General features: G+C 37.2%; 2 protein-coding genes across 2 annotated transcripts; one reads left to right on the top strand and one right to left on the bottom strand.

Moving 5' to 3' along the window:
• Positions 1-3,929: 3,929 nt before the first annotated feature.
• Positions 3,930-7,836, top strand: LOC134800139 (ecdysone oxidase-like). The gene is made up of 5 exons (XM_063772608.1): positions 3,930-4,068; positions 4,447-4,602; positions 5,040-5,173; positions 5,668-5,831; positions 6,447-7,836. Exons 1-5 carry the CDS (start codon positions 3,930-3,932, stop codon positions 7,831-7,833), a joined length of 1,980 nt encoding a protein of 659 aa, XP_063628678.1. The 3' UTR covers positions 7,834-7,836.
• A 16,293-nt stretch (positions 7,837-24,129) lies between these two features.
• LOC134802988 (KRAB-A domain-containing protein 2-like) lies at positions 24,130-25,880 on the bottom strand. The gene has a single exon (XM_063775720.1). The coding sequence runs from the start codon at positions 25,854-25,856 to the stop codon at positions 24,171-24,173; it is 1,686 nt and encodes a 561-aa protein (XP_063631790.1). The 5' UTR covers positions 25,857-25,880; the 3' UTR covers positions 24,130-24,170.
• Positions 25,881-26,272: the final 392 nt, after the last annotated feature.

The raw sequence follows: 26,272 nt of genomic DNA, 5'->3' as shown, positions 1-26,272 counted from the left end.
TTTTTTGTACACGGAGGAGCTACACAAAAAGATAGAAAATTTAAGTCCAGGGGGCCGATTTTTGAAATTCGACCACTCGATTTCGTGTATTTCGTTAAATGATATCTCCACTACTAGGCGTTTAAATTCTACTAATAGAATTGAAATCGAGTGGTCAATACCACTAGATTCCCAATTTCTATCGCTCGCATCTCGTAGATGATGAAAATATTTTGAATTAGTCGCTTTTTTCAAATTTAATTTCCAAAATATCGATCATAGAAGAAAAATTGTGAGGACCAAATTTGTAGAGAATCAAATTTCCTACAATTTTTGTCCTCACGGTTTTACTGTAAAATCAAAAATGGCCGAGTTATTCAAGAAAAACCGTTTTTCGAATATACACAGGAGCCTGATTCAGTCTACTTTTTGAATTTACACTCCCAGTGACCACCCCGAGGGACCTACGAAAAAAAATCCAAGAACTGATTATTCACGGATAGGGTCGGTTTTTTGGATATAATGACTGGACTAATTCAGATTCTGCAAAAACTCAAAAATGTATTCCAATTACATATTTTATATTTATTACATTTAAGATTATGGTCAGGGAAAAACTTGAAAAAACGCCTGGAAAACCGGGAAAAGTCAGGGAATTTTGGTTATAGTAAAGAGTGGTCACCCTGTCCTAGAGAAAAGTGTTTCAAATATTTTTTGGAGGAAATTTTATGTAGATAATTTATTCTTAAAAACCTATTTTGCTATGGGACACCGTTTACGAGTTATTTACAAAAAACTAAACAGGGACTTTAAAATTGATTATTTATAACTTACCCGCTGCTTTGTCTTTTTAAATATTGATCCTAGCGAAAAGTGTTCTACATATTTCTTGTAGGAAATTTTATGTTTATTATTTATGTATAAGTTTTTTTTTGCTATGATACTTTTCAAATTATTAACGAATAAATAAAAACAAGGAAACTTAGAATTTATTATACTAGAACTTTCCCTCTTTATTATCTTTTTAAATATTGATCCCTGCGAAAAGTGTACTGAATCTGTTTTGTTCAAAATTTTGTGTAGATTATTATCGTTTAACAACATTTATTGATATTGGCCACCGTTTATGAGTTATTTACGAAAAACTAAAAAAAGGGACCTTTAATGTTAAATATCTCACTTCCAGTCAAGATTTCGATCAAGCAACCGGCAAATTCGGATTCAGCGGCGTCTAATTAGGTTAAAAAACCCGGTTGCCAAAAAGTAATGTGATTTGCCAGTCGAAATCGATTTTATGAAAAATAAAACCAGTCTACACTGTGTCTTGTTACTTTTGACCCACACGTGTTACTTTCTGCACGCCAACGGGGTCATAAGTAACAAAAGACGATTTTTTAGTCACTCTGGTACTTACATACAACATACACAATTATAAGGTTAATCAAGATGTTAAGTACAGAACATGCAATGAAGTTATATATGACTATATTAATTTCATCAAAATAATAACGGTTAGCCAGAAACTAAGGTCAAAGTACAAAGTGTTGCGTTTCTCCCCGCTCTCCCCTACGCATCCAAAATTACTGTCCACCTATGTTCATCACTACATTTTTGCAAATAAACATATACGTAATACCAGCATAATGAAAATTAACTCCAATCAGTAAGTATGAGTCTTCAAACTTTTTTCATTTTAAGCGGGGTTTCAAGGATTTGCTCCTTAAATGATTTTGGAACCGTATTGTTTTAAGATAATTATGCCCCGTAAACAATAACAAATCAAATTTAAGATGAGACTCGAGCTCTATGTGATGATAATTTATTTACAATATTTTTTTAAATACAATTTGTCTGTTGGTATACTTTTTCGTATACGTATATGATTTAATGTCAAAATAATTGCAAAATCCAACTGTCAGTTTAGTGCGCCCCGCGATAGGACCGCCTTCGTTCAAGCCCAGCGGGCATCTGATCAAAGAAGTTGCGTGCACGGGACCGCCGTTATCATGGTCTAATAAAACATGGTCTTCTATTCCCAGAGTGACACGGGCCTACGTCACAATAACATTGCCACTTTATTTCAACATAACATGTTACATGGGTACATTATACCTATGGTTAATAAGTTAAAATATTTCTTTATAATTTTATAATTTTCATTTATATGTATTATATCTTAAATTTTACAATAACACGTCATTTTTAATTATTCGTTAGCAATATCTTCTGATTCAGTAAATAAATTTCAGACGTTCGGGTAATTCTGTTTACACTACTGGCAACACAGGATAGCGCTCTCACATTTGACAATTCGGATCTAGATTACTTCATGCCCTGACCGTCATCCTTGTCGAACGCGTGTTAATTGTTATTTCTTTCTCGCTCAGTGTCAGCAGTCGCAGTGTTTTCCAAACTTTTCACGTCGTAAGCTTGGTAATTAATGTGTAACTGTGAATTAGTTTTTCAAACGTTTGTCTTGTATAGATAAATAAAGTTTAATTTAATACATTAGATTTGTTTTATTTTACTATGTTTCTACATGAATAACTTAAAATTAATGCCGTTAAAATAATTTTCACCGTTGGTTAAAAATCTCCCACATTTTAAAGTTTGAGAACCTGTAAACAGCATGATGACGTAGGCCCGTGTCAGTTAGGTCATACGCGAATCTCGGAAGAGAGTACCAGGCGGAGTATATTATTATACCATGGCCGTTATCATGTTTTTGAACTTATTTATTTAATGTTAAATTAAAAAAAAAAAAAATCGCGGAATTCGCTCAAGCATAAAATTGCGCGTTATTAGAAGCAGTTTTCATATTTTTATCTTTTGTGCACAAATTGTTACGAATCTTTAAAGTCTGTTTTAGACCTATGTTCGTCATCGTTTTCTATAGAGCAAAAGTCAAAAACTTAGGATTCGAATCGCGGAAGTCCCTAGAAGAAGCCCTCAAGATTGCTAAATTGAATGTATGGCAGCCGTATTGTGATCCAAAAAAGAGCTACGGCTTTTTTAAAACTTCGTTTTCTGAACCCACTGCACCTTAATTATCAAATTAAGACTTATTTATAAGATTTAGGTATTTAAAAGGGACCTAACATAAAATTTATTTTACAAAACAACCTCTTAAAAATCAAGACTGAACTCGGACAAGGCGGTCGCTCCCGAATGAATGGTCCTGAGCAACAAATTTTATACCAAGTGTTTCTTACGGTATGCTATCCTTGTCTAACTTGCTACCTAATTTTGGGCGCTAGAAGAGCGTAGCTATAATTAAATGCGTTCAATTTCACCTCTAAATACGGCAACACCTCATCAACCGCTCACTGGTGGCCGACAGATTTCTGGTTTATGCATCAACCCGTGAGTGGTGGGCCGACAGTTTACTGCTTTTCGATCAGACCATTAACGGGTTGACCGCCACTTGAAGGAATATGTCAACTGGACGTAGAAAAGAGGTCGTTAGTATTTTCGTGCACTAGCATTATTGTAGATTAGACATTTAAAAAATACATAGATTGATTAACCGTAGGACATGCATCTTTAGGAATTTCGTACATTAGACATTTTGATTTTCGATGTTCGTACTTTAGGATATTTGTTTTTAGAAATTATGCTAGATTACCCCTAATAACGTGTCGATGTAATGTAATCCCGGAAACACAAAGTATCATAACTAGTTATTCCCACTATTTGGACGGGAAGTGCGATTCTTTGCATGTGTGCCAAAGCATTTCACACCTCTTTTTGTCCTTGGTCCTTTTGTATTCGGAAATTTAAAGTTTTATAACTATAACCAGACGGTGCACAAACATAACAAATTTATGCAATTATTCTTAATTAACCGTGTCCGAAAACGCAAATGTGAATTACATTTGTATAAACAAAATTCGGGAGTATATATGGAGCAGAAAAACTGAAGTAGTACGCTCATATGCAAGTATTTGACTATGAATCTTTTAAGAAGTTCAGCGTCACTCGCCTCTCCTTTGGGTTTCGGTCAAGCGCTCGGCGCGAAGCCTGAGCCTAGTCTTCTAAACCTTATAACATCTATTACAAGCAGTGTTGGCGTGGGGAACATTATCATTGGTAAGTTTAAAATCAACTTGATATCCTAAGAGCCACCTTAGGTGACTGGATCAAGGTTATCCGCAGACACCATACTCCTAAACGTAGTGCGCAGAATAGTCCAACGGCAAAATCCGCTTTGTGTACTCTTCGTACCTTAACGAAATACGTATTTTCTAACCATATTCATCATTAGACCCCCTTCGCGTGAAAAATTTTCACGACCTCGTTCTGCCGTTTGTAAACTGTATTGTTCCGATCCAGTTTTCAAGTTCTGAAAACAAAATTCTCTTTGACACTCCTAAATCTGTGGTGATTTTTACTTTGATTGGCTCTTCTGAAGAAATTACCGACCCCTAGCATAGATGTTTAAGATGGTTATTTTATTTTTTACACCAGGCCCCAACGTGCAGCTGCTAGAGACGCTGGTGGACTTCATCCAGCATTTCGAGCCAGTCGGACTAGTGTCTAAAGTGCTGAAGCTTTTGTTCGCTGCACTCGCCTACCTAAACATTACAGCGTCCGGCGAGTGGCCGAGTCAAAGCATCGTTCAGGGTAAAGCATAACCCCCTTATTCTTGATTATGATTTAGTTAAATTATGTTTTATCCCTTTCTTACAAATATATAAGTCAAAATGACAGACGAAGACAAACAATTCCAACGGTCATCACCGCAACGCTCGCCGTCGGAAGTGTTCATCCTGACACACACCCTAGAACCTGAATGGTCGCGCACTGTTTTTTTTTCTTCTCGCGGACGCTCCAGCTGTAGAATGAGCTCCCTGCCGATCTTTTCTCGAGGGTCTACAGTATGTATGGGGTTCTCTAAAAACCCTAAAAAGGAGTTTACAAGTTTTAAAAGATTCGGCAACGCGCTACTATGCGCTGCAGACCCCTAGAGTTGCGAGGTCCATAGGATCCGATGACCGCTTACCATCAGGTCAGGGTCGTATGCTTGTTAGCCACCATGATATTTTGAAGTTGCATTTCAGATGGAGATCACTTTGACATCATCATCGTGGGCGGCGGCACGGCGGGGTGCGTGCTGGCGAACCGGTTGACTGAGGCCTCGGACTGGAGGGTGCTGCTGATCGAGGCTGGCGGAGACCCGCCCATTCTTGGCGTTGTAAATACTTATTAAGATTAATTAACCTTCTAACACTACCCGTAACACATACATTTTTCATCTTACGCACATGTGAAGGTACCGATACGGCCAAGCCACATATTTTGACTAAGGTGTAGAGTTTGTAAAGTTAGGGCTTGCAGAGTTAGGGCGTGTAGAGTTAGAAGCTTGGCTTGACATGAAATCTGATATCTTTTTGACAGTGCGAGCCATCCATATATTATGATCTCGTCCTGGCATATTACATGAAAATTTTGTTGGTGGGATTTCATTTCTTTTTGTAAGTTGCTTTATTATGACAAAAGTATTTCGTAGCTTCGTGCCCTACCTTCTTCCTCTCGTTCTATTTTCACTTTCAGACTAGCCTCTGATGATAAAATTCATTAAATAATTAACTCTGTTATAATAATTAACAGACGAAAGCATTTTTGCCCAAGCTAAAACGGCTCGGCTTGCACAATTACTATGCTTATTAAAAATAACACTTATTGCAGATACCTGGGTTATGGCCATTCGTCACTCACTCCCCCTGGGACTGGGACTATTATTCCGAAGACGACGGTTTCTCCTCACAAGCTCTCAACTTTAAAAAAGTAGCACAAACTCGTGGCAAAATGCTCGGTGGATGTTCGTCTATGGATCATCTTATATATGAAAGGTTAATGTGAATTGTTTTATTTGAAATTATAGTAGAATCCTCAATTAATTATAAAAGTATAGTCCCATCCGGATGAAAGCATGAAACTTGACATACGTGTAACTTATGTAGGTCAAAAAAATAAAACTGTAAAAAAATCGATTGGTTCCGAAAAGGATAAAATAAAAGAATATCCCTTTTATAAAGGCTGGCAAAGGTATGGATGGCGCCATCGCTCGAAAAGATGGCACCATACCTTTAGTTAGCCTATCGTCGAGTGGATACTTTTTGACATTTAACCAATTTAACTTGATCAAAGTCAAATGGCGTTCTAAAAGTGTTAATCATTTGTGTCGAAAGATGGCAGTAAATGTACTGACTACATAATTTACTTTGACAATATTCGTCTATTTCAAATTCTCTTTGCCATAGCGCTGACTATAGACGTCGACGCTCAGACGCTAGTCTGGCCTATGGGGTGACCCTCAGTTTTAATTAACACCATTTCATTTACTTCCCAAACTACCCTATTGTGACGTCATTGCCACAAGAGGTCGGAGTCTCAATGACTCATAAATACCTACTCTATTTGCAAAAGAAAAGTTTTAATAATAAAGTCAAATACAATTACATCAGGGGCTCAAAAGCGGACTTCGAGGATTGGGTTGAAGCTGGAAGCGACGAAGGCTGGCGCTGGGATAACATGCTCAAATACTTCAAGAAGGCTGAAAACATGCTGGACGAGGCCCTCCTCCATGGACCTACAGCTGAGTTTCACTGCAACAAGGGACCGTTAAGCGTCAAGAATCAGACTGTTAACAGTGTGTTCGTAGAAAAAAATAAAATTATGCTTGAGGCATATGAGGACATCGACATGAAAACCATAAGGGATCCTCTGACGTCAAATATTTATGGAACCTACGAAATACATTTCAAAATCACTAAAGATTCAAAGAGAGCTAGCACTGCTGTGGAGTACTTGATCCCTATTAGAAAAAGAAACAATTTATATTTGCTTAAAAACAGTTTAGGTACTAAAATATTATTTAATGATAATAAGGAAGCCATAGGAGTAAGAGTAAAAACCTATGATGAGGAGATAACTGTTTACGCTGACGTTGAGGTGATCGTCTCCGCTGGAGCATTCAACTCCCCACAACTGCTGATGGTGTCCGGAATCGGTCCTAAAGAACACCTGGAGAGTCATGGCATAGAAGTCATAGCAGACCTACCTGTTGGCCAAGGATTGAGAGATCAATTAATAGTTCCCCTGGTCATAAGCGGAAAGTATAATATTGCGTCTGCTATGGACACTGTTTTATCGTTAACTGAGTTGACTAGCTTTCCATTACCTGCTGTTGCCGGTTCCTTTAAAGAAAATCACCAAAACGTTCAACATTGCACCGCATTCCTTGGTGCCTTATCACCACTTTTTCTGTATATCTTCCTAATTAACTTTAATTGGAATATACCTGTTACATTAACCTACGTTCTGAGCCAACCTATTAGAGAGAAACTGGTGATTTTAATATTCCTGGACAAGCAAAAGTCAACTGGCTCAGTGACGCTACGAAGCCCGGATATTGCAGTACCACCGATCATTAAGACCGGGTACTATAGCAATCCTGATGATTTAAAGACAATATCGGCATCAGCGCAGCGTCTTGTTCAGATACAAGATTCAAAATATTTTTCGGAAGCCGGTGGCGGGTTTATAAGACCTCCCCTGCCGGAATGTGATGCGTTGAAATATCAAAGTGAAGAGTATTGGCAGTGCTACGGGAGGGTTCTCTCCACGGCCGGGTTTCATCCGGCCAGCACCTGCGCGATGGGCAGAGTGGTGGACGGAAGCCTGAGAGTGAGACACGTGTCGCGGCTCCGCGTGGTGGACGACAGCTCCATGCCCTCGCTGCCGACCGCCAAGACTGGTGTCGTCACCATCGCGATGGCTGAAAGAGCAGCAGATCTTATAAAAAAACACCACGGCAAGACAGAAGGCTACAAACATTTCCCTTGTGAATAACATTATAAAACTAGTACCTACCTGCCTTATTAAAACTTAGGTACCTTGTTTTGGTGAAAATCGTTATTAAATATCATAAAAAGTACTAATAAATGCAGCAACTATACGTAATGAATACTATATTTTTTTTATATTATATAGTTTAGATATAGTTTACATAGAGTTTAATAATTAAACAACTATTGTTTATTCCAGTTTCGTTTTTAACTAGTTAGTTAACTAATTTTAGTATCTACTTATACTATAGCTCACTAATGTAACCTATACCTTTGGACCATTGTGTAGAGAAGCCATTACATGTTTGGTATGCCTGTTTATGTAAGTTGGTTAATAAATGATCATATTAACTGGTGTAAGACAAAGATTAAGATTAATTAATAAAGAAGAAGACAAAGAAGTATGATTCTCTCTGTCTATGATTGAAATTAGACAGTCCTTTGACAAACTATAACCTCCTCCTTTCTTTGGAAGTCGATTAACCCTTTACCAGGCTAAGGGATATATATTTCTCACATACGACACTTCAAACATGTGTTCTATTTTCGATGAGTAAGACTGACATTCGATTGTCATTTCTGAAATGACAGCCTGGTAAAGGGTTAATACATGAGGGCACCACTTTCTACGTAACTGTCACATTTTTCACGTAAAATGCTTACACATGGCAACAATTTAGTATGGTCATTTTTGAGATCCATTTTATTTAATTTCTACCATTTTAAGTCGCACTTTGAAATTAGACAGTCCTTTGACAAACTATTACCTCCTCCTTTTTTTGGAAGTCGGTTAACCCTTTACCAGGCTAAGGGATATATATTTCCCACATACGACACTTCAAACATGTGTTCTATTTTCGATGAGTAAGACTGACATTCGATTGTCATTTCTGAAATGACAGCCTGGTGAAGGGTTAATACATGAGGGCGTCACTTTCTACGTAACTGTCACATTTTTCACGTAAAATGCTTACACATGGCAACAATTTAGTATGGTCATTTTTGAGATCCATTTTATTTAATTTCTACTATTTTAAGTCGCACTATAGGCGGCCATGGATCAAAATTCGCGTGGATTTATTGCAAGGTCTGTGGAGCCCTTAACTGATAGATTTAAAGGCCGTAACACACTATCGCACCAAGGTCGCGGTGCGGTGCGATAGTGTGTTACGGCCTTAAGTCACCATAGAGATTAAAATAAACTGTATCAGCACCTCTAGCACAACTGGCCGCGACAGGCGCGAGAAGAGACAGGTCGGCGCAACTTGGCGGCTTGTCGCGTGTTGGCAGCACAACTCACGCGCGAGAGCCGCGACAATCTCGCGATCAGGTGTCACTGTCAGAAAATGACAACGATCGTGACTTTGAACTAAAATCCGTAGCACAACTGCCTATTTTGAGACAAAATATTCTCTCGGCTTTATGTCAATCCGCGAGTTGAAGTCTACGCGACTTTATAACGCGACGCGACTCGCTCTCGCGGGTGGTTTGCTTGTACTTTTTTATTAGTGTTCCGTACAAAACTTTGTTCACGGAACACTTATGGGATCACTTCGGTCTTGCAAATCAGTTTTTTAACTGAACTCATGATAATTATAACTTAAAAACAAGTTTCATATATTATGTAATAATATAATTTGTATAATTACTTATTGGCCTAAGGGATAAGGAAGTATGGAACAATCACTAAATGCGCTTTACGCACTCTTATATCGATTATGCACGGTGATACCTACAAGTACCACAACACAGTGTTGGGCATTCAAGAATAAAATCATTATTTGAATAAGAATTCGTAGGAATAAAATCATCTCGATTTTATTCCCGTCAAAAATATTCAAATAATTTTGGTCGGGAATAATTCGTATGAGAAAAATATGAATGAGAATAACTTTATTCTTAATCAAATAAATATAATCATGATTTTTAATCGAAATAATATTCCACGAATAAAAATGTAGTCCGGGTACCGTAAAGGTACTAATTACGTATAGTTAGGTAGATGTAATAGTAGTTAGTCTCTTGTCTAATTTATACCTATTTTATGGAATAAAATCTTACAAATTGACTGTCGCATAACGCATAGTTTCAGTAACCGTATTATTTTTAATTTACTAACCAAATCATTAGGTTCAATTTAGCTGGTCTAGGGACCTAGCCAAGATGCCAATCGTTTGCGCCCCGACAACGAAGCGCTTTTTCTCTATCACTCTTACATATTAGTGCGATAGAGAGACGGAGGTAGCGTTTCGTTGACGTAGCGCAAACGATTGGCATATTGGCTACGAACCCAAGGTGCCTAGCCAAGATGACAATTTTTGTTTTTATTTTAATAACCAAATCATTAGGTAAATTTAGTTGTTCTGGAGGCCTAGCCAATATGCCAATCGCATGCGCTCCAACAACGAAGCGCTTTCTGTCTCTATCACTCTTACATATTAGTGCGATAGAGAGACAAAGATAGCGTTTCGTTGTCGTAGCGCAAACGTTTAGCATTTTGGCTACGCTCCCAAAGTGCCTAGCCAAGATGCCAATTTTTGTTTTTATTTTAATAACCGAATCATTAGGTAAATTTAGCTGTTCTGGGGGCCTAGCCAACATGCCAATCGCTTGCGCTCCAAGAACGAAGCGCTTTCTGTCTCTATCACTCTTACATATTAGTGCGATAGAGAGACAAAGATAGCGTTTCGTTGTCGTAGCGCAAACGTTTGGCGTGTTGGCTACGCTCCCAGTGTGCCTAGCCAAGATGCCAATTTTTGTTTTTATTTTAATAACCGAATCATTAGGTAAATTTAGCTGTTCTGGGGGCCTAGCCAACATGCCAATCGCTTGCGCTCCAACAACGAAGCGCTTTCTGTCTCTATCACACTTACATATTAGTGCGATAGAGAGACAAAGATAGCGTTTCGTTGTCGTAGCGCAAACGTTTGGCGTGTTGGCTACGCTCCCAATGTGCCTAGCCAAGAGGCCAATTTTTGTTTTTATTTTTATGACCAAATCATTAGGTAAATTAAGCTGTTCTGGGGGCCTAGCCAACATGCCAATCGCTTGGGCTCCAACAACGAAGCGCTTTCTTTCTCTATCACTCTTACATATTAGTGCGATAGAGAGACAAAGATAGCGTTTCGTTGTCTTAGCGCGAACGTTTGGCATGTTGGCTACGCTCCTAATGTGCCTAGCCAAGATGCCAATTTTTGTTTTTATTTTAATAACCAAATCATTAGGTAAATTTAGCTGTTCTGGGGGCATGCCAAACGTTTGCGCTACGACAACTAAACGCTATCTTTGTCTCTCTATCGCACTATATGTAAGAGTGATAGAGACAGAAAGTGCTTTGTTGTCGAAGCGCAAGCGATTGGCATATTGGCTAGGCCCCCTGAACAGCTAAATTGTACCCAAAGATTTGGTTATCAAATTAAAAACAAAAATTAACATCTTGGCTAGGCACCTTGGGTGCGTAGCCAATATGCCAATCGTTTGCGCTACGAGAACGAAACGGTATTTCTGTCTCTCTATCGCACTAATATGTAAGAGTGATAGAGACAGAAAGTGCTGCTTTGTCGGAGCACAAGTGATTGGCATCTTGGCTAGGCCCCCAGAACAGCTAAATTTACTCAATGATTTGGTTATTAAATTAAAAACAAAAATTGACATCTAGGCTAGGCACCTTGGGTGCGTAGCCAATATGCCAATCGTTTGCGCTACGACAACGAAACGCTATCTCTGTCTCTCTATCGCACTAATATGTAAGAGTGATAGAGACAGAAAGCGCTAAAAACAGCTAAATTGTCCTAATGATTTGGTTATTAAATTAAAAACAAAAATTGGCATCTTGGCTAGGCACATTGGGAGCGTAGCCAACATGCCAAACGTTCGCGCTACGACAACGAAACGCTATCTTTGTCTCTCTATCGCACTAATATGTAAGAGTGATAGAGACAGAAAGCGCTTCGTTGTTGGAGCGCAAGCGATTGGCATGTTGGCTAGACCCCCAGAACAGCTAAATTTACCTAATGATTCGGTTATTAAAATAAAAATAAAAATTGGCATCTTGGCTAGGCACATTGGGAGCGTAGCCAACATGCCAAACGTTTGCGCTACGACAACGAAACGCTATCTGTCTCTCTATCGCACTAATATGTAAGAGTGATAGAGAGAGACTATGCGCAACTCTACGGAGCGTCAACGTTTGGCATGTTGACTAAGCACCCTGATCGGATGATAGAACTAGATAGTGTATAGCGGAACTCTTCAATGTGTACTGTACCTAAACTACAGTAACAAATATCAAATCAATCCGACTTTTAAATAGAAGGGTGCATCAACTTACAAAATATAACCGATTGTACTACAAAAATTAACTTAATTCTAAATAACATTTTAATTGAATAAAACCTTAGTTAGAATAGGCCCACTTCTAGAATAATTAAACTGTTTTTTATTCCGCATTTAAAATAAGAGTCACATGATTTATTCACCTTAATTTTATTCTAAAATAACTAGTGCAAGAATAATTTAAATTCAAATCGCTTTGAATAAGAATAAAATTTCTGTTTTTATTCTTATTCTTATTCAAGTTAATTTTTGCCCAACTCTGCCACAACACACCCATCATGTTTACAACTTTAATTTCAAACAGCTAGCTTGTAGGTACTCAATTAAGTAAATAGGTACATATGTAGGATTTTTTAAATTTCAATTCAGGTTCGTAAGTTTGTAAAAGTAATCCTAAGACTTCCTTACACAAAACTTTCATCAACCTAACAACGGAGCCCGCTTGCTTGTACATAAACGAAGCCGATGAGGTGGGTAGGTACAAATGTTCAAAACAAACTATCCAACTTATTAAGTAAGCCATAGTCTTAGTAGTAGTATTTAGGATCACGGTTAGATGTCTAATTTCAACAATCTCTTACTATTTAGGTACCGTTTGGAACCTTCCTCGACTTCAACAAAACATATCTACATGTGGCCTGTGCCCGCTGCATCGTACTGTAACAGAATGATGTAATACGTGGCTGTAACAGGATCATGTCCGGCTCAAAATCATGCTTTGTATGAAATATTATCAGTCATCACCCACTAAACCATTCCGTCCCCTGCCAACACCATACCGTGACGTGACTGGACCGACCCGACCAACAATATTTTGAAGGAGTCGTTACGCTCATGTCATAGTCTGCGTACCATAGGTGCGGTTATCATATGGTCATAGCCGCGTTCTAGATGTTTCACTTCATGTTTGACAGGGCCTGATACGATCATGCTATGATACGTTGCTGTCAGCATTAGGTATGAAGTGGGCCTTGGGGAGCTAATCATGGCTTCTAGGAGTTGTAGCTACCTACTTTATTTTTGTTTAATTTCAGGTAAAAAATACAGGAGTGAAAAAAAAAACAATATTTAAATTAATAGTATATTGCTTTGCCTTATATATTCTTGCAATATTCGACTTCTTATTATTAAACCTAATATATTATTAACATCTAGAACCACAATAGAGAAATTGTAAGAATCTTCTTTATTACCCTTGAAAAGTATTTTCTCTCTTCCTTTTTATTCGACATGCGGCGTAGGACAATTAAATATCACCCTGGAAAGAAAATTGGATTGTAAACAAAAAAATAAAATATGGTCGTGACTTCATCGAGGACTATGAAATAAGCTTTTCATATCAATTTGTCAAATCATAAACAGTTACACAGTACACACACATGCCATCCATTATTGGCACAATATTTGCTTATGAAAGCAGAAAAATATAAATGATCGTATTAGATTCATAATTGTTACATATTTGCCGTAACTTATTTTTAAAATGTGTTTTTCAATTAAAAGACACATCAAGATTGTTCACCTGTGACGTTCCACGGGAAAAGGTACCTTATGAGGGTTTCTAGTTTCGGAGATATTAAATGTTTTGTAAAGAGGTGAAAAAATGCTCAATTTTTTTTTATTGTGTGATCTGAAACCTTAATGCCTAACGTTTGTTTACCTGTTTTTATTTTTGTTATAAGTTAGTTATAAGCCTAGTAATGTCGTCTCAGAGTTTAGTAGAAAAGGTACCTTATGGAAAAAAGATTGAAAATTCCCAAAAAAACTAGTCAATACGGGAAAAGAAGTTTGGTAGAGAACTGTATTAGCATTCTGCAAAACTAATTTGATAATTTCAGTTCTGGTTGGGGCGCCTCGCAAATATTATAACCGTACATAGACCGACATCACAAATCCAAGTAGACTGCTATTATACCAAAGTTACTCTCGTCAAGTCTTTCTTAACTAGAATAATCTTCATTTGGTTTGGTCGCATGCAGTAAATCAGCCATTGGTTTGCTGAAAAATGCCAATACCCGACGCATTACCTTATGGAATATCTGAGGTCATTGAACCTCAATGCCGCTTATCTTCAATAGCAACCGAAATATATTATTGATAAGAAATAGACGATTTATACCATCTTAACCCCAAAATATTATTAGTTTATCCTAACTGTTCCATCATCATCATGCCTCATCATGTAACTTGACCACAAGGTACCTTTTCATTACATACAAATTATTGGTCTTTTTTAAGATTATTATGACGAAGAACTAATTAAATTGGGGGCAGTTTAATGTAAATAAATATTTTCTATTCATAAAAGATAAACTATAATATGATTGATATTTTGTAGTGATGTATTATTAGATTTATTTCCATAAGGTACCTTTTCGTAAATGTATGGAGCAAATACTGTTATTGTTATGTAAGTTTAAAGTGGCATAAGGGGTTAAATATAGTATTTAGTTGGGGTTTTAAGATTTATTTCATTTGAATGACAGAATTTCTTTCATATGTGCTCAGAAAAATTGATTGTGTGTCACATTAAAAGTAAAAATATTCAATTTTGTGATTTTATATGAAAAAGTCAGAAAATACATTTTCACCTCTAAATCGGTATTGTTTTTTGCTTAAACTGTCTGTCAGTGTCGTTTTCTAATAGATCAAATTTAAATCTTGAGAGCTCATTGCAATCAATCGTGAAAATGAAATAAAACTTTATTTTCAAGAGATTGGTTAGTATACACATAAATCAGTCGATATCAAAAGTTTCTATTTGCATTACAGAACAAATCGCAATATTTTTTTAATCTCAGATATATAAGGCATTATTATTTCTAGTCAACTATGTAACTTACTTCAGGAACATAGTTTTTTAGGCGGCTAAACTTAAAACTTCTCTATCGTAAAGTTGCTCATTTCACAACATTATTTTCAAAAAATCATATCTCTGTAACTACGCAACCTAGAAGGTTGATCTTTTGTGTTATCGATAGCTTATTTATTATAGATTACTGGGGTATGCATAACTCCATACCCGCCATAAGGTACCTTTGACCGTGGGACGTCACACCTTATTTCTAATGCTAAAAAAAATGAACTATAGATAGGTACGCCATAACCATTATGGTTATTATAATAGTTTACTTCCTCGGTGGTGTTCTTAAAGCAAAAGCGCTTCTCACATCTTAGTGACTTTAGAAACGGACAGCTCCGCGTTTGAAACCTACAAGCTTGCCTAGTGTGTTTCTTTTCCTGACTCTCCACTTCGGGTCCCGTTGGCACATTCCTGTTAACAATATTTTCCTTTGGGTGCTGGGATATCAATCGTGTCTAGGATAATGCTGGACTTATTCTGAAAAAAAAACACAATTTACAACAGGAATATGAGAACCAAACCAATAATAGCAATTCCATTAATTATAGTTATTTACAAAAATATTTTATTTAAAAGGTTTATTAAACAGAAATTAATAAACTATATATATTTTAAGGAATATTATCAAAATTTAGTATATAAGGCTCTATTACTTAAATTTTTTTCATATTTTTTCTCGTAATTAAATGTTGACAAAATTTGAAAGTTCCTTGACTTTGACAGGAAAGACTTAACCATCGACAATAAACTAGATTTTTTACCACTAAAGAACGAATGAAATAGCGCAACCCTGTTCCGATTCAGTGTTGTCACATGTAAATAGCATTTATGTTTAGACTTTGATTCCATCGGGGAACACTGATGAGTCGCGCCGCGACTTTGAGTTCTCTACGCGGCTGTTGCAGTCGCGGGTACAAGTTGTGCTACGGAAATCGACAGATTTGACAGCCGCGGGAATGTCGACTCGAGTCGCGGTCTAAGTCGCGGGTGCAAGATGTGCTAGAGGTGCTGTAAGCCGAAATATTTCCTGTCAAATGTCAAAGGCCTTTAAATTATTATGTTTATTTTATATTTATCTTGTTATTTCAAAATGGTACATTTAAAAACGATATTATAAAAGTGTAAGACGAGAACTTTCATTTGATACCAAACTCGACCATACTTTCTTGCAAATAAAATGACCAGAATTGCAAGACCCCTCACAAACAGCTTTTTGGCCTTCAAAGCTCTTCTAGCTCAATAACCCCTTGATCGAGCCTGCTCATAAAATGACTAAAATATAATGCCCTCGGCTACAAGTTTACCCAATTTAATTTAAATTAGAACAAATTTACTTAAGTTATTGAGTATCAAACTATCTTCTGACAGTTCAGCTTAAAAACATCGAAATGCCGGGACGTGCCGCTAGCCAGCCGCGTGTTCAAAGTTGAATGTAAGAACTTCGTTCGCTTCGCTCGCTCGTTCGATAAGAACTTCGTTCGCTTCGCTCGCTCGTTCGATAAGAACTTCGTTCGCTTCGCTCGCTCGTTCGATTACATACTTAAGAGCCAACAGGAGTGGGCATTCCTCCATACAAACGTACTCCACGTTTTCCTCCGTGGTTTTTGAAGCTAGAGCAATGATTTTTTCAACACATATTAATATTGTCAATATCTGTGTCGGACCGTTTTGCTTTTTTTGATATTTTTGTTTTTTAAGGCGCTGGAGCCCTTCAAAAATGGCCAAAATGGCCTAATTGACTATGCCGCAATGAGAGGCGTGGTATTCAAAACTGATATCAATTAGCCAAAAAAGCAAAAAGGTCCGACACAGGTAATTTCATAATCATTTAGATTTCCAAATTTGGTTGCGATTGGTTAAGTTTTGGAGGAGGAAACAGTGGAGTACGAAACCTCGATTTTTGACATTTTTACGCGTGATTTTTCGCCTCAGCTGCAGTTGTCCCTACTACTACACTAATTTTAGGGGCGGAGTCAAGTTTCTAAATACGTACTCAGCCAGAAAAGTGATGGGCAATAGTCGACATGTAATGTCGATAATCTAGTGATGTGAGAAGTTATCGATAAACCATAACAAAGTCGCGATTTGCCTATTAGTAGGCGAAGTTAGTGAAGTAAGTAATACCTATTGCACTTTTGCTTCAGGGGAAACCGTTTAAAGGATGACTCACGTTAGACCGGGCCGTGTCCGGGCCGGAGCTTCCGGAGCTTACTTTTCTATGACATGACAGGCGACCACGTGATGCTTTCCATAGAAAACGATGCGCCGGAAGCTCCGGCCCGGACACGGCCCGGTCTAATGTGAGTCGTCCTTTACACTATTATTTCTTGGTTCATACAAAGCTGAGTAGACGCACTTTTATTTTATAATAATTTTTGATTTTATATCTGTGGTAATAAACGCTTTGAATACATTTTTCTAAACATCTGAATCCAATGAGGTATCACACCTTTGAACTTGTAGACTATACTGTTGTCCCAAATTGGGGTTTCGTATTTATTCCGACCAGAATCAGGAGCTCCTCAAACATAGGTGCCTAAATGTATCAAAATCTGACTCAAAAATAAAAATCGGCCGAGAGCATGTCGGGCCATGCTCAGTGTAGAGTTTCGTAGTTACCGTTCTGTCAAAATAGGCCAAACGGGGGCGATAAGTCAGTATCATACGTTTACAAGGGAGTACAGAGCTTTCTACGTATTTTGAGATTTTTACTAAGAACAGAAGATTTTTTGCAATAACTCAAAACCGACTGGAGTCCGGTCATGTTCGCTGTATAGTTTTCATTGAAAGTAGTTATTAAGCTTTTGTTACACGATTTTTTTAATTTTTTTGGACAATGGTTCAAAAGTTAGAGGGTGGTGGGGATATTTTTTTTCTTTCGGAGCGATTATTTCCGAAAATATATAAATTTATCAAAAAATGTTTTAAGGAGACCTTTATTCGTTTTGATACATCTATCCAAGGGTACCCCACACTATTGGGACTAAGCAAAATATCTATATATTTTGCTTATTGGGTTCAATTGGCGTAAAGGACATTTTAGCGAAAATGAGTTATATATACAGTTTTAATACCTGGCTTAACAACCTCAAAGCTGTACTCTGATTGCCTAATCATGCATGCCATACGATTAAATAAATAAATATACAGTTTTGTTCAGAATTCCAAGCGCTTCGATATCTCGTAAAAAGTTGCCTTTACGACCCTATTTTTACACTATGAGCTTGCAAAAACAGCTTAGCTCAAGGGGCGTAAATGACCAGTTACAAAATAGAAGTTCAAAGATAGTGTCGTAAAGGTTACCGCTAAATATAAATTATGTTGTAAAGGACTAACAATACTAACATGTCCTTTGTCGTCCTTTAGCCCTTCATTTGTCATGATAATTTTCCATATCGTATGGTCAAGATGGTCGTAAAGGACATATTTGACTATTGAAATTATTTTACTTGCCCTTTACGACCCGTTCTAAAAATGATTTTACCTTAAGTATACGAGGCGAACAAATTGTAAAGGACTTTTCTAATTTTTGTGTCGTTTAAACTCTAAATTGCAAACAAATAACATGGACGTAGCAGTGTAGATTATCAAAAAAGTCGTTTTCTGGGACCTTTATTACTATAATGTAATGTTTGCCCTCAAATTTGAAAGCATTTACGCTAAGAGTTTTTTCCGCAGTTATCTTTGTTCATGGACGTAAAGGTCTATAATGCCAAATTGATAAATAGTTTTATGGGTCCTTTATTACCAAAATATAACGTTTGCCCTTCAAATTAGAAAACTCAGCTCAGTGTTTTTCCGCAACTATTACTGTGTTACTTGCAGTGGAATCTCTTATAGTCTTGCGACAATACATACTAGCCTGTGCATAATACACTCTGAACCTTTCCGACTGGCATTTCTTGTTGATTAGGAGAACGAGACAGGTGTATCAGCGGTTGCCCATTGCCTCGCTCCTGACTGTTTATTATCCGTTCCTGAGCGGTGGAAGTTGTTTTTTGTGCGTATATTAATTATTTGTGTCATTGGTTGAGCTCGGCTACAATAGCTAGTTGAAATAAAGAACAATGCTTCGTTTCAAATACACTCACAAAGTTTGGAACGTATCTGGGCGAAGTGGTAATTAATACTTAATGACCGAATCGGTTATAATTAATTCGTTTACTTACTTGTTTCATAATATGTAGTTCTAACAGAAGATATTTTTAAGTGTTTTAAATTAGAAATTATTGCAGCTACAGTTACCAGGGATTAAATAACACAGAAATGACAGAAATTACTACTTAAATAGGAATAAAAAAAATCGATTTAATATCTTATTGTTTCGTTTTTTGAAATAAGACATCTTGTAAAATTTAAACTATATAATTATAGTCTTTTATTCACTAAGGAAACGTCCAAATGCTGGATATGCTAATTCTTATCATCGTTAGCTGATCTAATACTTCCCTTGTTATGATTAAAGGCTGTCATTTTATGATTGAAGGCGGCTAGTGTTAACCACTGGGACATTTAGTTTACCTTCATTCCCGAATATTAGCTACTTTGTGAGCAAGTAATTCTTTTTTAGTAAATAATTGGGTCAAAATATTGTGCTTTCTTTATTATTACTATATTTTCAGAAAAATAATAATAACAACTGTACCTAATCGGGTTATACCTAGCATCATTAACTACCGTTTGATACATTTTTAAGCTTCGTAATAGTAAACTATGCTGAAAACAGTTAACATGTGTAGGTACCGTGGCTAGTAACTAATACACCCCGAATTTGGAATAAAATAGTCTGAGAATGTCACTTACGACCCCCTACTAAACAAGATGCATTAAATTATCAAAAAACGCAGCATGGGTGTAAAGGACATTCATAGTGTTTTTGACCAATTCTATAGGACATTAACTTTTTTAGTTTTTGATTTATACATATGATTGCTAATTCAGGTTAAAGAGACTAACATTTTAAGTACTTTTTTAATACACATCAAAAATATAGCTCCATAAACAACAAAAATAAATCAACATTAAAAAAAAACTCTGTCTCCTGAAAAATAGCATTTTGTCCTTTACGCCAATTGAACCCAAAGGTATCGAATATTGTATGGGAATGATTTCTTTTTTAATAGTTTTTATTTTACCGTTCTGTCGCAATGCGTGATTCATGTATCCATGCCAATAAGTTGCCAACTTGCAGCTTTTTAGCACTTACGATCACGAACCAAAGCCTCGGACAGACAGACAGACAGACGAACATGGCGAAACAATAAGGGTTTCTTTGGTGACTACGCAACCCAAAAAATCGGACCACTAATAAAACAGTTATTAAGATTTTAATTGGAATGCAGGTTGTAGACGGATATTGAATTCAGTTAGGTACCTAAAGGTCCTAAAATCAAGAAGTTAAATCACAATAACATCAGGGAATAAGTAAACGCTTAGTGGCGGTAGCGAGCTAACGAGTTACCGGGTTACCACCGAAAAATAAGTTTGTAATATAAGAAAAGAACTAGGTGTAGCAAAGCTATAACAGGCCGACCGCTTCGCGAGGCCCGTGAAGGCAAATGACGTGTGCGACTGTGTGCGCGCACCACACACACAGGGATAGTCCTTCGTTACGCGGCGCCGCCCCCGTCAGCGCGACGGCGATATTCACCTCAAAATCTTAAAACTGAGATCGGGCTGACGTCCCGTTTCGTCTTAATAAAAAAAGTAGTAGTTTTCAAATAAGTACTAAGGCTACGGTGACAGGTGTCAACTCCATAATTATAATTCCTAACATTATCTTAAGGCCCCATTCGCACGACAGCTTAAAAAGCGTTGCGTTAAAACCCGACGTTGGCGCTTTTTTACCGTTTCCAATATTTGTGTTCATATGAACGCTTAAAAATCACTTGTGAGTCGTACTGACACGTACGCATCTCAGCAAAGCCATACTTTATTTGCTATTACGACGTATTATTTGAATATAGCTTGAATATTTCAGGAATTTGTAAGCATAAGTTGACATTTTTAAGGTGAAACTAATAATAATCTTGACGATTGACACCAAAAATTGACACTTGACAGCCAACTGACAGCAGCGCCGGCGCTTTTTCAACGCTTGTGAGAACAGATACACGGATTTCCGTATGGTCTATTCAATTTGACGCCAACGCTCAACGCCGAAAATCGAACAGTGCTCGATAAAAAAGCGCCGCGCTTAAAAACCGCCTTCGTGTGAATACATACATGGTTATCCATTTGTGTCATTCAAACGCTTTTTTAACGCGCGTTGAAAAAGCTGCCGTGCGAACGGGGCCTAATGATTCGATCAAATTGTGTTTTTTGAAATAAAATTATGGCCAGCATTTGATGAATGTAGTATGATACCTTGTATGGTGCTTTACGCACACTAGTGTCCAATCCCCTCCCCCTGACGCAACCCCCCGTTTTAGCATGAAATATGTCCCGGTTGACAGTTATTTTTTATTTTTTGGGGTAAGTATACAATGTAGGAAAAAAGTGTCAATGAATGAAATACTCCCTATTCAATTCTTAACAAAAAAAGGTTATACTATATTTTTATTAGACGCATTATATTCATGTTATGGTTAGATGAACTTCGACAAAACTTTACCGTTGAAAAACTTGTTGAAGATCAATATAACATATAGTACGTGATAGTACTGAAAGAAATCTTACACGGAGAATAACCTTGCAAGCTTATTTTCCGTATAAGATTTATTTCAGTACCTACAATCACGTACTATGTTATTTTGAACTTCAACAAGTTAATACATGAATATGGTGAGTCTTACCAAAAAGTTGCATGTAACCTTTTTGGTTTAAAATTTATTAAGGATTATTCATGCTAAAAGGGGGAGTTGCGTCAGGGGGGGGGGGGGCATGGGACACTATAGTGTACGTAAAGCACCATATCCAAAGGTTTCATACTACATTCATTGAATGCTGGCTATAATTTGTTTGTCTTCCCCATACATTAGAATACAACTTGACCGAATCATAAAACGCCAAATCTAGCAAAATTGTATTGAGATGACACCTGTCACGCGCGGCGCGAGTTACTGTCGCGGCGCACTCGTACTAATTCTACAGGTTACTTGGTTATAGCAAAGATACATTGATTGAGTACATAATCATAATCAGATGCATAAAATCTGAGACAATATTTCGTGCTTCGAATTTGACAGGCAAACGAGATGGCGCTGTACAGCGCTATACTTATGTTTTGCGGTCACTGAATAGGGTATGATACTGAGGGGCTACCGCGAAAACCGATATTCGCAAATTGCGGGGATCTTTCTCTTTTACTCCAATGAAGGCGTAATAAGAGTGACAGAGAAAAATGCCCGCAATTTGCGAACTTCGATTTTCGCGGTTACAGCCCTGTATTTAAAATAAATTATTTTACACCATACATGAAATAAAGCACCGGATTATTATTATAAAAACACAGATAGAAATTATTTTTAAACACAAGTTCAATTTAATAAATCGGATAGAAATATAATAAAAAAAAACATACAACCGAATTGATAACCGCCTCCTTTTAGATTTGGAAGTCGGTTAAAAAGTAGGTAAGTTGACCGTGACGTCACGATGTAATGTTTCATATAAATTCCATATTAGCAGACATGATTTGACTAGTAGGAAAATAATCTACCTATTGTCAAACGTCAACTTTTGACAATCAGAGTTACCGCATCTACTTACCTCTGTTTTGTTTTGGATTTCAAACTAAGGGGCACGTTGTTTTCTTAGACTTAATTTCTGTAATAATACAATCAATTAGGTATATTTCCTTATAGTCAGGCGGTTGTTAAAAAAACGCGTTGATATTCTAGCGAGTTAAATTTTAGGATTATAAATCGTTTATAATAATTATTACATTTGGGTATTTTGACAATACAAATCAGCTTTATGCTGCCAAGCCGTAGCTGAACATAATAACTTCTTACCAGCCGCCTCGGTTAAACGATAGACCTATAAGTAGTATTAGTTAAAATAGTTAACGAAATATTATGTAGGTAGGTAAGTACCTATAGGTAAAGTAAACCAAATACGAAATGATGATGATGAAATTCGCCGTTGACCTAGTTCAAGGCCCAATAGCAACCTAATAAAAATAATGTATTCACGAAATAAAACCACCGTTTAAGAGAATCAAACTTCTATTATTTACTTAACACTTTAAACGCAATAAATATTTCTTATTAAGGCAACACTGTGTAGGTACTTAGGTATCAATTCACTATTTTCTACTTAAAGATTCAATTTAGTATCAACAAAACAACTAGGTATTAGAAACGTACTTAACTAAAATACTAACAAATTCGTAACAAATTACAATATTCCTTAACACATGCAACACTTTCATTCACTTGCGGTCCGCACATTTACAATCTAATCTTAATCGAGTGGTAAAATTTGGAACTAACGGCATCGAATACAAACTTTAGCGCGTCATCGACGGTGGCGACATTGTTGCTCGCAAAGATAAGTTTGTTCAGCATTGTCATTCCAAATGTTTACTGAGCTCGTGCGAGCAGAATGCTTAAAAACCAGTGTAAAAGCGCTCTGCGATTACGCACACTTGTTAGAGATTTGAAGGTCAGGTTACACTGGTAATTGTAGGCGCTTGACTCTTGCTGCGCTCGCGCAAACAATTACACAGCGCAGGCCTATTTACAACGCTATGATACGATGCCAAATGACCAGTATAACTCATACCTTTAAGGACGCACAGCAGTTATACATTACGGGATCCAGTTATACTAGGTAATCGTTGTGAAGCGCGTCCTTGCAACTTGCTAATCGCATGGCTTGTTGTCAGGCGGAGTCCTTAGTCGGAGCGGCAACGACGCGGCGCGGCGCGCGGGTTATCGGGAGAGAAAGAGATAGAGGTACTTAGTTGCTTCCTAGCCGTCGACGCACGCGCTGCGCTCCATATCTTTCTTGTATTATGGAGCATTTTTCAACAGGCTGACCATTTTATCTGTTTGATCCGCCATCGCCATCGCCGGAATGTGTGTAGGTAGGACGAAATCATACATTGCCATTCTTAGGTAGATAAATAAAAAAAAATTACAACATTTTCTTCACACCTTCTACATGTTTCTTTGGATGATAATTTAAATTGTGATTTTTCAGTCTTTAATCGTTATAACATTAGTTTTATCGGTATCAATTTCGTCGTATTTGCGTTTCACCTTATCATTCCTTTTCGTGAGCGTACATGAGGTACACGTTACACTTAAAACGTTTGGGGATATGTTAGGCTGTAATAATCTATCAGAACAGAATAAATGCACATTTCTGTCACATTTGGTACATATGTAAGCTTTCTTTATTTCAGTTTTACAAACATGACACCGTTTGTTCGAAGGTTTTGACGATTTATCTTGCTTCTGTTCTTTTAAAATATTATTTTTGTTTTTTGCGTTCGCAATATTTTCGAATGGTGATAAAACAAGTAGTGGCTCATTCACATTAACTACGTTTCTATTATTACTGCCTTCCATAAGCTTCTTTCTAAGGATATTAGGTATATGATTAGATTGTTTTTTCGAATTAGATACAGTTGTTACAGGTAGTTGAGGTAGTATTGATACAGATTCATTAGGGGCCTCGGTTATCGTTATCAAACAATCTTCGTCATCTTCGCTGAGTCCATTCTCTTGTTGCAAAATTAAAACTTCTTCACTATCACCACCTAGTATTGTGGAAGAACTTGATTGACTATTATCATCTCCAGAGTTTAGACGAGGAGCAGTGACAGTCGCACTTTCTTTATTTAACCAATTTTCTTTTTGCTTCTCGTTTCCTTGTTGTTTGTCTTCATTACCTTTTCCAGCCAGGGTACGTTTAAATACAGAGAAATATGGCGATGGTTTATTCATACTCATTTCAGAATTATTATTCCATTGAACCATATAACATCCCATAGCCCAATTGCTGCTACCCGTCTCAGTTTGCCATTTTCGAAGCATTTCTTTTACATCTAACGAAGTAATATCTGGCATTTTCACTGGCAACACCAGACTTATATTAAATTCACTGTGTGCGGTGTTTATTATGCTCATTACTTGGTTGAAGAAGGGTCTATTGTACGTCTCTAGTTTCTCTGGTGGTCCAAAATCGAAGAATATCTTCAGTAATTCCATAGCTGTCTCTTGTACGGTGTCTGTCATGAGTGGTCGCAAAAGCATGAAACTTGTGAACCTGTCTATATAACACAAAATATGTTTAAATTGATTATCCGGCTCTTCAGTCATGTCTACTAAACTTACTTGCCCTCGAGAATTAAATATTCGAGGTAACCTTTCATCAGCCCGTCTTTTTGTTCTACCGTTGAGGTTGCAAACTTTACAAACGACTAATAAAAAGTCGATGCTAGTTTTTGGCACGACGTATTTGCCTTTTTTTATTGTGCTCAACATTTTGTCTTTTCCCCCGTGTTTAGTCTCTAAATGAGCATGGACCAAAATGTCAAAACAGTCTTCCGCTGGCACGATTTGAACAATAGGATCATCCGGCAGTAATCTTTTACAAATTAATATTTCTTCACCATTTTGTTCAATAACTTCGTATTTGTGTGCAACTTTATACTTCGCGTGCTCCGAAGGATGTCCGACTGACATCAAAAACTGCCTCTCTTTTATAAGTTTTTTTATTCTATCCACGACCTCCCGCGTAAATGGTGACATTACAGGTAACTTCCTGTTCGCGTAATACATTTTTACTTGTTTCAAGTAACTTTTTTTCACTTCGTTGTAATTAAAATGTTCACTGGATTTTGATAACGCATACTCCGATGTTAGAGCGTCCGCCATTTTGCGTGGAGCGCGCGGCACTGACTCGGAATGCGAGTATCGCGCAGTGGACACCACGCGTTGGGCAAGAACGAGACTACCATCTGTTACGCGCCTAGAGGGAACGAGACAGATAACATTCATTCACGTAGCCGTTACGCCAAGGCGGCGGCGCGCGGGCGCGGCCATGAGAAACGTGATGAACTGATGACGAAACAAGTCGGTCGGCTACTACCAAGGCCATAATGTAATCGATTGTGATCAATGTGATCATGTTCGTTGTAAACGTTTTTATTCCATTGCGCGATTAACACGTATTGTTGAAATACTGGTTCAACTAAAGGCGCAATGAGCAAAAACTTAGGTTGACTTAGGTACCTATTAACCTTGTTGCTTTAAAGATTTACTTACTAATTAAATAGTTTCTCTAACAAATA

This window comes from Cydia splendana, chromosome 2, assembly GCF_910591565.1.
Source record: "Cydia splendana chromosome 2, ilCydSple1.2, whole genome shotgun sequence".
Taxonomy (NCBI): Eukaryota; Metazoa; Arthropoda; class Insecta; order Lepidoptera; family Tortricidae; genus Cydia; species Cydia splendana.
Note: the sequence above shows the minus strand (reverse complement) of the source record. Positions and strands in the feature narration are given on the sequence as shown.